General features: G+C 38.5%; 1 protein-coding gene across 3 annotated transcripts in view; it reads left to right on the top strand.

Annotated features, from left to right (window-relative positions):
* Nucleotides 1-283: 283 nt before the first annotated feature.
* The window catches only part of VPS13B (vacuolar protein sorting 13 homolog B), a 430899-nt gene continuing 418240 nt past the window's right edge, over nucleotides 284-12942 (top strand). For all 3 annotated transcript variants that reach the window (XM_066178010.1, XM_066178000.1, XM_066177992.1), the window contains exons 1-3: nucleotides 284-469; nucleotides 1188-1365; nucleotides 9108-9251. In XM_066178010.1, coding sequence (XP_066034107.1) covers nucleotides 1219-1365; nucleotides 9108-9251 — 291 coding nt within the window. In that variant the 5' untranslated portion in view covers nucleotides 284-469; nucleotides 1188-1218. The remainder of the gene's footprint in view (nucleotides 470-1187; nucleotides 1366-9107; nucleotides 9252-12942) is intronic.

Genomic DNA, 12942 nt, shown 5'->3' with positions numbered 1-12942 from the left:
ATATTTAGGTAAAGACTGCACGTGGCACTCAGTGCCGTGGTATAGTTGACATGGTGCTGTTCGGTCACAGGTTGGATTCGATGACCCCGCGGGACCCCACCGACCCACTCCTCCCTGGTCTCCGTCACCCTGTCACTCAGCGAGCGCGCTCCCCCCACCTCGCCGGGACGCCGGGACGCCGGGGAAGCCCCGCCCCGCAGGGCACGTGACCTCCACCGCCCTCAGAGCCGCCGCCTGGCCCCGCCCCGCGCTCGCGCCCCGCGCTCGCGCATGCGCCCGGAAACCCGGAAGCACCCGGGCGGTGGAGCCGGGGCGGGCGGCGCTGCCGGAGGCGCTGCGTGCGCGGCGCTCCCGCGGCCCGGCCGGCCCGGGGTGGGCGCGGAGCCTCGGAGCGCGGTGCAGGCCCAGGTAAAGGGGCCCTGAGGGAGCGTGGGGCCGCGGGAGGGACGTGCGAGGATGTCTCCCGAAGGTACGGGCGCGGGGTTCCCGGGTTTGTGAAGGTGTCCGGGTGAAGCCGCGACGGTGACGGGACGGGGAAGGATCTCCTCAGGACGACGAGGGTTTGGGAAAGGATGTAGGGTGGGATGGGAGTGATGGCAGACCTTAACGTAACCTCAGCTCGGTTCACGAGGGATGTTGGTTTCTTGGAGTTCAGGCTGGCACGAAGCTGGCGGGGGTGCCTTGTACAGGGTGCTGAGACCAGTGAGGTGCATCTAAGGCGATATTTCAGTGTGGACTCGTTGTCAGTTAGGAGGTACCCTTTTTTGATGTTGTCAAAGTTTATTCTTTTGATGACTCCAAAGAGGAGTCTTCCTGTCACTTAAATGCTACGTGAAAGCATGGTGGACTGCTCGATCACCTTTTCTGATTCTTCGTTTGCTTTTGAACAAGCCAATTGCTAATTTATATATATAGATATATACATTCACACAGATATGTATATACACAGAGATATGTGTGTGTGAGTATACATACATATATACATGTAACCTGGAAATTCGTAAATGTAAATAGATGTGCTTGCATCTTTCTATACATTTTATCTTCATATGTTATTATATGAACCTCTGACTATAAATGATATTTAGAATTATTTTCGTACAGTCAGACAATGGGAGTGTTGCATTATTGAAAATTAGACTGGAGATATACAACTAACATCTCAATTTCTTGTCCTGTTTTCCTAGTGCTTGACCTGTAATACAGACATCTTCCAGAATGCTGGAGTCCTATGTAACTCCTATTTTGATGAGTTATGTAAATCGCTACATAAAGAACTTGAAGCCTTCAGATCTGCAGTTGTCACTCTGGGGAGGAGATGTTGTGCTTAGTAAACTTGAATTAAAGTTGGATGTACTTGAACAGGTATGTTATGTGTATAGCAGCTTCAGTCCATGTCTTTGATTTAAAAGAAGTTGGCTGGATTATTTTAGATTGGTCTGCACAGCTAAATAATAGCTTATTGCTTGCTGGTTTTCTTATGCAAGTTTTTTTTTCCCTTGTGTATAGTTATTCTTCCTTTAATTTCATGCCATTTGTTTAGCAATCAATGGTAATTCTTTACACATTCTGTAAGTTACGGAGTGTGAAGAGAGGCTTTTTTGTGGGCATGTTTCTTCTTTCAGTGACTATTGTTTTATGGTATGAACATTAATTGAATTGCTCTTCCAGCATATTTACTAATTACATGTAGTAACTAAGTCAAAAGGTCACAAAGTAAAGTGGGATCTCTCTTTAATTATGCATACTAAGCCCATTTGTGCTCTTGGTATTGTTTTCTGACTCCAGATTTCATCGTTACGGTTGTATCTAAACTTAAGAGTAATCGAGGAATAGATCTGATCATCTGGGTTCTGTGGATTAAAGCAAAGACTCAGTAAAACTTAGCCTTAAAGCAACAAGCTTGACCAAGTAAAACACTAGATACAGAATACGGAGCATGCTGTCAATATGAACTGGTAAAGCCTCACTACAGGGAAGGTTTCCTTTTATGCTTATCTGAGTTGACAACTTGAGTGTGTGAGACTGATAAAACTGCTTTCTGTTGTGCATGGAATAGTAGGGCTCAGCTGGAGTCCTGTGGCCAGATGTAGTCCAACCAAGTGAAGGAGCTGAGAGAAATGCAGCAAAGAATAGGAAATTTAGACAATACATCCCTTGAAAGAGGAATAAAATATTCAGGGAATGTGTTTTTAATACTGACTAAAGCAAGGTGAGACAAGATAGGGCAAGAATTATTTGAATCTGACAAGAAGCAATTGAATAAATTGCATGTTGGGAGACTTAGATTAGACATAAATGGAGATCTTATTTATGTGTTGGAATATTAGGCATTGCAATAGGCAGGGGTGACTGCATGTCTCTATTGGGAGTGCCTTTGAAAATATGAAAGAAATACTTGTGGGTAATTAGGAATCTCAATCCTGTTCTGGAAGAGGGGACAATCTTACAAGAGATCTTGTCCTGTTTTCTGCGCTTTTACAGAACCTTACTTGTCTTCCTTCAAGTGCTTCATAGTCTGTATTTTTTCTCAAGTCTGTTAATTGGTACATCTTGTCCATACAGCTGATGTTCTGTAGGATGTGTTCCCCCAACAGGCTTTTAAAATGTGTATGTGCAAGGAAGGGTTGATCAAAAAGGAGTTCTGCAGGTCATCTAGTCCAACCTCCTGTTCTAAGCAGGGCTGTTGCCAGCATTATATCAGACCAACTTGGGTTTTTCTCCAGCTGAGTCTTGAAATCTCCTGTCTTGTGAGAAGTTCCTGTCTGGGTAAACTGTTTCAGTGCTCTACTGTGCAGAGAGGAAGTTGGTCCTAATAACAAATGATGGCTTGGGATGGATATATCAAACCTGCTGAGTTACCTGACATTATAAGAATTTTGCTGCTCTCATTGTGGTGGTGTTCCTTTTCCAGTAGTTGCCGTTTGCTGATAGGTGACCCCTTGCTTCATCTTTGTTTGCCTATGAACTGTGTTTGTAAATACCAGCTCAACCAGAAAATGTCATTGCTCTTGTAGTGGCAAATATTGCCACGTGTACCTGTGCTGGTGACTTACCACTTTGAATGGGAATGTGAATATGTGATGGATGCAAAATTTAGCTCAGATTCATTGTTTTTACATTCTTTAGCTGAGTGTTTGTGAAATGTAGTTATCTTCATTTGGCTCTTACTATTCTTTGGAACTTGTCTGGGCCCACAGACTGTATTTAGAGTATCTGCCTTTATTTTATTTTATTTTATTTTTATTTTATTTTATTTTATTTTATTTTTTATTTTTATTTTTATTTTTATTTTTATTTTTATTTTTATTTTTATTTTTATTTTTATTTTTATTTTATTTTTATTTTATTTTTATTTTATTTTTATTTTATTTTTTTTTTATTTTTATTTTATTTTATTATTATTTTTTTGGAGGGGATGCTGTTTATTTCTGCTCAGCAAAACTCTTTGAGTAAGTAGTATGCGGTAATACAAAGTCCCCAAGCCCTTGTGGTTGGCAGGAGCTCCCTTGAAAAGCAGGTCTCTAAAAATTACCGGTATCTATAATTTTAATTGGGTTCTCTCCCTTTATGGATTCATGATACTCAAAGTTAGTTCCCTTAACTGTTCTGCTCTTGTAACACTGTTCTGTCCTGGCTTGTGATCCCCAGCCTGGTTCCCTGCTCCTTATCTGACATGAACACAGCTTTAATTTCATGCTTCAGGTTCTTAGATACGAATCCACCTATCCTGGGTGTATTTGTCTAGAGCCTTAAACATTTTCAGTGAATTCCATCTTCTGTGGAGTTATACATAGTTTTTTGGGAATGTTAGCATAGGTGCCAAACTACCTGGATGAAGCACTTTGTAACAGATTTCAGAGCAAGTGTTTGCTTCCTGCTCCATGCACTTTAGCTGATGTTAGTGTTTCCATGTCATGGTGTGCTGTTGCGAGCCACCAAACAGAATCCCAAAGGACAGATGAGAACAGACAATAAACTGCTGTTTGTTTTATAGAAGATTTTAATTTATTTTTGTGCCCAAGTTGGAACCAATACCTCTCAAAATCGGATGAAAAGTTGTTGACTTAGAAAACTTCCAGAATGTGAAGAGAATGTTCCAGTCCCTGAAAATACTTTGCATGTTTTTTACATATATTTATGTAAGTTTTATGGTCTCATTAAACTAACGGAATGTCATTGTAATAACTCCTAGGGTCTGTCCTTTCCTCTGTCCCCATTTTTTTTTTGTACAAACCAGTTCTGTAGTGGAAGTCAAATACTAGTTTGTACTGGGCTTGAATCTTCTAGGTTCACTGTAGCTTTTGTACATAATTGTGTCACTCTCTGAATAGCCAGCAGATTTTATAGTAATTATCTTTAGTTCAAGATTAAGTCTAATAAAATTTTGATATTTTTTCCTATCTGGAATGATTCAATTACTAGAAGACTAAACATTCCACTAAGTTTTCCATCTGTACATAGTATGCACATTGTACAAAAACTACTTCAAGGAAGTAATTTGTAGTAAAATTTTGAAACTAATACTTTAAATATTATTTTTTGGAAAAGCTTCTAAAGTGCTTTTGTCAAGTTTTATGTGAAGTCCCCATAGTAAGTCTGTCCCCAGAGGAAACAGAGCTACCTCTGAACTTGGTGACTAACTTGTGTGTAGTGTATCTGTTGACACAGTGGTGCCAAAAAGATAACATGCATCCTGATCTCTTCTTGCTTCTTGTGTATATTCCCATAATTAGTTTTTAGCTGTTTTGCAAATGCAGAAGGAAAAGATTAAGTAGTCTTTGAAAGACAAAGGATACTTTGATCTAAAGATTATTGAATTTTATTAGAGTGTGGATTTTTCATATCTAAAAGAATTTCTATAGAAAGAAACATGAAAAATTCTAATGTACTTTAAATAATTTTAAGGAAACGGGAGCATTGAAATATCCTTATTTTAAGCCTCTTTTACGTGCCACTGGTTACTTGTGAAATGCAGCCTTGACTGTGAAGAAAAGATGTTTGAGTTAACACTGATGTGGAGAACAAGTACTTGCGTATCATCCCAACTTTTAGAATAGTCTTGTGTTTTAGAGCAAGGGGAGATTTTAGGCTAAAGGGGAATTGTGATCATCTAGTCTGCAGTCTTACATGTTAGTCAGTTATTTATGGGTCAAGCCCAGAAGTTTGGTTTTAGTCCTATAAATTTTTGTGGAGGATTTATATGATTAAATGGAAAATCTAGAATGCCAAGTATAATCAATCATGGGTATGGAAGAAATATTAAGAATTTCAGGCAGTACTTAGTGAAAGGAGAAAGATTGCATAGGAAACAGGGAGGAATGTTATGTTGTCTTATGAACAAATTACTTTATTTGGCACGCATTTGTATTGTCTACTGAATAGTACAACAAAGAGTTTTCTACATTGCTTTATTCTAATTGCCCTAGCTGTAACCAGGGCAATAGGTTTCCTTAAACTCAGATAACATTTGTATCTAAATTTCCTTTGAAAAAGAACTATCTTCTAAATATGCTGTGCATTTGCTTTTATCACCTTTATTTTTAAATAATTCCTACTTTGTTTCTTTCAGTATCTTGCATTTAACTAGACAAAAGTGTGTTAAATACATCCAGCACAGAGTGGAAAAACAGCTCTTCTAGAATGCCTTTTGAAGTAAAGACAAGTCAGGATCTAAACAGACACTGTGGTATCAATGAGTGACAAAGACCTAGGCAGCTTAAAGTCTAGAATGGGAATTTGTTTCTATTATTGTTAACAGTGATTGTTGCTGCCTTGATCGCTGAAAGCATTGTCTCTTACTCTGTAATGTATTTTTAGATTTCATGGGTTTTTTTTATAATTTATTTCTGTGCCACACTTCATGTGTGTTCCCAGTCCTTCCCCCCCAAAAAAGCTCTGTGACAAAATACACTACTTAATTTATTGTATTATTAATCATGTAGCAAGATCTGTAGCCAAACAGCCTAATATTTGCTTTTCAGTGTCTTAAGTAAAACTGGCTGGATGAAAATTTTGTGTTGATTGTGAGCCTAGGGCTGAATTTCTAGGAGAGGCTTTTGGCTAAAATCCTAAACTGTAGAGATGAAGAAAAAACACTTTGTAAAAACAAATTAACAACTTTCTTTGAACTTTGAATGCGAAAGTCTGAAACTCATCTCTTAGAATGGGGATTTGAAATTTGATGTGACTTTGTGTAAGCATGGATGAAGGAGGAGTCAAGAGGTTTTTTTAGTATGAGATGGGTGTGGTTTTTTTAAACTTCATTAATCAGTACTCATTAATGCCCAAAAACTAATTTACAAACTGAAAGCTGTACTTAGCAGAAAATAGAGCTATAATTTTGTGTAGTTTCCTCCTCTGGAGATTGTGAGCAGTGAATATACAGTACTCTTAGCTCCTGGATACAGGATAAACTTTTTGTAGTACCAGTAGAAAGGCTTGGGAGGTATCAGCTGCAGAATGGGAGAAAGTGTTCCCTAAAATTGCTCCTCTTAGCAGCTGTTATTGCTGTGGTGGTGTAGGTATTGGTTATTGGTAAGAGTAGTTGACTTGCCTCTAGTTATCCTGAAGACTCTCTCAAGATGCAAACCTGTCACAGGTGTAAATGGTGGTTGTTTCAGCTCTGAACTTAGGAGATGGTAACTGCTTAAGAAAATAAAACTTTTTAGGGGGTTTCAAACATATCACTAAGATTTGAATATATATTAATTATTCATGAATTTATCACTGATAAATGTATTTATTTCAATATATTTAGGCAAAAAATTGCATTAGCTAGCTTCACAGAAATATTGTACAGGCATACTTTGAGACTTTATAATACATATCAAGAAGTAAATGCAAAATGCCGTTGTCTCCAGATTTTATTCATGTAGAAGCTCTTTACAGCAGGGATAGGTCTAGGGTCAAGCAGTGCAGAAAAGGAGGCTTTCTGGATCCCCTGGTAGATGTTTGTCTGAAATTCCCTAGCAACTTGCTTGCTTGATTGCTGAGTTTCGTGGACCTTCTCTGTGTAACAGCTATTCATTCATAGGGATTCTGAGTTGAATGAGATGTATGTACCTAAACTGAGCCAAGGGGCAAAGGGGCTTAATCCCTGGCTTGCCAGGATAATTCTGGAGTCCTGAACAAAGGTTTGTGTTCCTGAGTTTACCAAAATACAATTGAGAATCTGTGTGTGCTGGTCAGCAGCAGGCTCAGTTGGAGCCTTTATAATGATTTAAGTAGCAAGCTTTCTGCAAACCCTCTGGAATTGCTTTCTCAGAATGTAATCTCACTCAAACTAGAAGAAAAAGGAAAACTGTCTGTAGTAGTCAAGTAGATCCTGTATTGCAGGTCAGCAGTGCACCCTGGCAGGCCAGAGATCAAACCTATTCCTGGGGTGCATCAAACTGAGCATCACCAGCTGGTCACAGAGGTTACTGTCCCTCTGTACAGCCTTGGTGCGGCCTCACCTAGACCTCTGTGTGCTGCTCTAGGCCCCACAGCTGAAGGATGAGGGTAAAGGATGAGAATGTGTCCAGAGGAGAGCAACAAAGGTGATGCAAGGCATGGAGGCAGTGTCCTGTTTGAAGGGACTGAGGACTTTGGGCTTGTTTCATTTGGAGTAAAGGAGGCTGAGGGGTGACCTCATAGCTCTCTACAGCTTCCTGAGGAGGGGACATGGAGAGGGAGGTGCTGAGCTCTTTCCCCTGGTATTCAGGGATAGGACATGTGGGAATGGTTCAGAGCTGTACCAGGGGAGGCTTAGACTGGACATTAGGAAGCATTTCTTTACTGAGGATGGTCAAACACTGGAACAGGCTTCTTACAAGTGGTCTGTGCCCCAAGCCAAGTCAGTGTGTAAGAGGCATTTGGACAATGCCCTTAATGACATATTTTGACTTCTAGTCAGCCCTGAATTGGTCAGACAGTTGGACTATATGGTCATTATAAGTTGGCCAAAACTGCTTCCCTGCATCTATAAGACTTAGGTTCACTTATTTCTCAACCTTAGAACATACTACACCTGTAGTTTCCAGCACCTAAGATGATGATGCAAACACCATGCTATAAGCAACTTGAAGTGAAGATGTGTTTTTTTTTTCTCCATTAAAACTTTAAAACTTGATAATAAGAAATATCAGCCTATGAGATTAGAAAGGTGAAAAGATGAAGCATCTCTGAAACCTGAGCATTAGAATACTTAGTATTGAGAATGCTGACTTAGAATTCTAACATATGAAATATTGCTTCTTTATTTTACAGTAAACAATTGTTTTCACTTTTCCAAATCTTGATTGCTAGTCCTGAGACCAGTTCTCTAGCCTGATGGTTCTGTTGGTTAAGGGTCTCATTTTTTGCAGGAGAGCATCAATTTACTTAGATGGGTACTTTTAATCTAAACTTTGGCACCTTATTTCCTTCTGAATTGCTGCAAGCAGCAGCTGGTTTGCTGAGGCTGTCCTGCAGAGTTGTGATCTGTGCTGGATGGGGTGCCCAGGCATTTGTTAGAAGCTCTGGACTGACCTGCACAAGTTTTTAAACCAGTGAGATATCTGCATTAGACCTTGCTGTGCAGGAGTCTGGTTTTGCAAATGAAAAATTTAATAACTTTGTATTTACTAAGCAGTTTGATGTGAAAGGGCCAACAACAGGCCGGTCGTAAGACAACTGAACTCATAAAACTCTTAAGCACTGAAATATTTTGAAAAAAATTGCCTTGCTGTGGCATTGTCAATGTTTAATTCCAAGTTTGTGCTCTTCAGAATAATAATGGTTGCATATCAGTTTAAGTATTTACCTTCACTTTGTTTGTTTCTACTTGTACCTTAAATAGCGAAACATTTTGCAGTAGCTTCATGTGAGAGAGAGATGGTTTTAAACTGTCTCTTGTTATCAAGGACATGGTAAATCCAAATGTTTCCTTTGAACAGACTAATTGTGACATAATTGTGCAAGTGATTATAAAGGCAAATGTCAAGTCCTGTGGCACACTACTGATGAGGGGAGAGAGAAAAACTTCTGACTTGTTTTGTGATAAAACATTATTATTTTGAGTTACAAATGTGTCTGGAATTTTGATATGTTTCTGTAGTTAATTCTGCATTCTTTATTGTTGTTAGGAGCTGAAGCTGCCATTTACTTTTTTAAGTGGGCATATTCATGAACTTCGGATTCATGTACCATGGACAAAATTGGGATCAGAACCAGTTGTCATCACTATCAATACGATGGAATGCATCTTGAAGTTAAAGGATGGGGCTCAGGTAAGAAATGTGATGAATGCTTTTCCAACATTGTGAGGTTCACGAAAATAAGAGCTTCTATAGGTCACTTTCAGGAAAGTCTTCTGAAGAATCTGGCATGTGAAGTTGGGATCCCTTTTATTTTCTGAGAGGCTAATATTTTTCTTCTTGTCATGGCTATTATCTTCCTTTATGCTTATTTTATACTCTTTTTTTAGCCATAGCTGTGTTCTTGCCGATGCGAAAGCGAGTTAATAGTCCTCTGTCAGGTTTTTCCTATGACTAGAGAAGAGATGGATTTCAAGAGCAATATAGCATCCTGTGTGCTTCTGGCTTCTGTCTCCCAAGAAGCAGTGCTGGTTGCTTGAGTCAGCTGTATGTGGCACGGCTCAGGACTGGGCATTTTTCAAAACTTGTTTTGCTATTATTGAAGGAATGGTTTGAAGATCCTGGAGTCTAGGTAATTTTTGCCTTTAGAAATTATACTGCTTGCTTGAGTGTACTTGGAAGACTTCTTGTATTGTAAGGGTCTTCAGAGATTTTTTTTTTCCTTTTAGTTGCTCAGAATAATTTGTGCATTAGGCTGTTTTCACAGGCTCAGGTAAGGTTTCCTTCTGACATAATGAAGCTGAAATATGCAGTACCTCAATTTTTGTCACATCTCTAATTTAGTTAGCATTATTTGGTTATGTTAATGTTGAACTTGTAGGAATTTTTTTAATCAGCAATGTGCTTTAATTCTAGAAGAGGCTTATGAGTTTGTTTTGCTTGTTTTTTTTTTTAATAAAGCCTTGTTCACATTTTGAATTCAGCAGTAGTTCACTTATATTAGGAATCATGCAAACAAAAATTCCAGTTTGTGAAAAACTCAAGTGTTTGGTAGGGTGCTTGATGTGCTGTTAACTTTTAACACCCATAACTAGATGCAAGGCAGCAAGAACATTGGAAAACACTTTCCTGTTGTTTGGTACTTCTTGATATATTCTTTTACAGTTACAGAGCTAAGAGGCTTTTGTGCTGGAGTAGAAATCTCTAGTCCTAGCCGCCCACAGAGGACATGCTTGCATTCTGTAGTTACACTTAATCGGTGTGCATATATACACACCACCAGCCAAATATAAAGTACTTTTCCAATGTAAAGGTAAGCTTTTGAGACCAGATGTTCCATGAAAAGTGTGTTTTTGGAAGCAGCAAATTGCAACTAATTATGAGTTGCAGAAAAAGATTTGTAGCCCTTGACTTTGTGCAATCCCGAACTAATATTTGATATTGGACCTTGCAGATGGCTACTGCTGAAATGATCAGATTTCCTGCTTGCGTGGTATTTGAAACTTAAATAATGTGGTGCATACATCAAAAGGTCAAGAGTCACGAATGTAAAGCACTCTCAAAACAAGTATTTGTTACAGATGTTTAAGATTCAGAGGCAAGAAAAGTGTTTTGAAAATTGTACCTGACATTTGAACAAATTATTCATTGGCTCAGGAGGGTAAAATTTGAGTCTGTGCCATAGAAGGATTATCTTTGACTAACAAGAATGTAGATGAAAACACTTTTATGCTGTTTCTAAGGATATGGTTTAAAAAGTTGACAGGTTGAATTTCATTTTTTGAATTACTATTTGAAAATGTTCAAAGTATGGCAGTGTGCTTGGCTAAAATGAATTGTCATAAAAATTTTTGTAATCAGTGAATAAAAAATATGAATGAAATGAAATATCTCTGTGGAAAACGGTAGTAAAATGAACTTTCAGCGAGTTTAGCTCCAGTTGGAACTGTTCTGCCAAGAACTTCATGTCAGTGAAGTGCACAATTAGCAAGAAAGCTTAGTTTAGTTCTCAAACTGATTGGCTTGACCCTGTATTTCCTTCCTCAGGTGAGACCTCTAATGAGCACAGGCATAATTTCACCTGAACAAAAAAAAAAAGTTCTTGACCTCAACTTAGTGAGATATGTTTTCTTTGGAAAGGTGCTATTTCAGGCAATGTTTCTGTTGAAGATATGTGAAGATTAAAATACATGACATTGTTTGAAGCTGTTGTCCAGTGGACCCTACAGATTTTGTAAAAACGAAGAGAGGGTTTTGCTCACATTTTTGGAGAGTATCAATTCCCTGGAGTGCTTTTGTATATATATGTTTTACTGTGGTGCTTTGTCATTGTTAGTTCAGCGTTAGTTTAGTTAGGTTTTTTTGTCGTTCATCTTATTGTAGCATCTCCTCAGCTAAGTTTGGATTAGACAGCAATGGCTCAACTTCTGGTTTTATGCAAAAATTCTTTTTCTAAGCAGGACTGTTGTGTAAGTGGTAAGTTCACTTAATGATGTACAAAATCCAGAATTCTGTAGAATTAGTGATATTTATAATTTGAAGGTCTTCGCTTTTCCCCTTTTCCTTCTGTGCCTTTTTTTCCTTTTTCTCCTTTTTCTCCTTTTCTACATCTGATACTACTACTTCTAAAACCCAAATGTTTAATGTGGACACTTAACAAGAAAATGAAACTGGAGTGCATCAACTTTGCAGTGAATAAAGGGGTGTTCTATTGAACAGGCACATTGTATGTGCACTTTTCGTTTGACTTTGGTTAGTGTCAGTACTGGAAATAGAATTTGGCTGTGAGGTGTTTCACACTGCTTTTTGATGTCTGTCAGACTAATGAAACTGCCTTTTTTTTTTTTTTTTTTCTTTTTTTTTTTTTTTCTCTTGAACTAATCTTCTGCAGCACTGAGTTTTAAGTATGAACACTTGTAGTGTTCTCAAATATGTTGGTATGATTTGTAAATTTGTTCTTTAACACTTTAATGTGATTCTGAAGTTTGCTTGACTTGTATTTAAGTTATAGTAATTGACTGTCATGACACTGTTCTCCATGAGTGCTATATTTTATTTTAGAAAGTGGTTAAAGTTTCAGTATTTTATATTCTTCTCATTACCTATCTCTATACATTAAATCTTTGGGCTTCGCATAGAATTGAAAACACTTTTTAAAATCTGTGGTTGATTGCTCTTTTTCCTCTGAGAGGTTTTCTCCCTTTGTCCTGTTGAACTGTTCTTAACTCTTTTCTCTTCTACACTAATTCTTTTTCTTTTTTTTTTTTTTTTTTTAATATATTTGAAATCCTTTGCTCCTTTCTCTTCCCCTTTCAGTCCTAAGATACCTCCATGCCCAAAAGAGAAGCTTTAAATTCAGGTATTGCAAATAGGGAAGGACAAGCCTGTAAGCCCGTGTCTGTTTTCCTCACCTTTCTGCCTTTATAACTAACCACAAGACTCTTTCATGTTCAACCTTGAATTCTGTGGGTTTTTTTGTCCTGGGACTGATGCAAATGAGGAGATCAAGGAGAAATGTGTTATTTGTATTACTGCTTCAGATTTGAGTCCCTGCCTTTAAGCAGAACACAGTGCACCAGAAATATGCTGATGTATATGAAGGCCCTCTGTACTCCAAGGATAATTAATTATGGAATTGGAGAAGACTGTTAGGTTGAAGCACTTGGAGGGGAAACCAAGCAGTTTGGTTCAGCATACAGACGACTGAGTTCATTTCATGAGGCATTACAAAGAAAGTTGTGAAGATTATAACTTTGTGGAGGCAGTGGAGGGCAGCCCACAAGCATGACTGTCAGAGCACCAGACACATTCTGACCTGACAGCTGTCGTAGAGACTGCCGCCAGAGAACGCTGGGAGCTGAAATTGGTCTTTACCAGGGAATGA

Source organism: Chamaea fasciata, unplaced genomic scaffold (assembly GCF_029207755.1).
Source record: "Chamaea fasciata isolate MVZ Bird 193981 ecotype frontalis unplaced genomic scaffold, bChaFas1.0.hap1 SCAF_1, whole genome shotgun sequence".
In the NCBI taxonomy this organism is placed as follows: domain Eukaryota; kingdom Metazoa; phylum Chordata; class Aves; order Passeriformes; family Sylviidae; genus Chamaea; species Chamaea fasciata.
The sequence above is the reverse complement of the archived record's forward strand: the minus strand, read 5'-3'. Positions and strand labels throughout refer to the sequence as shown.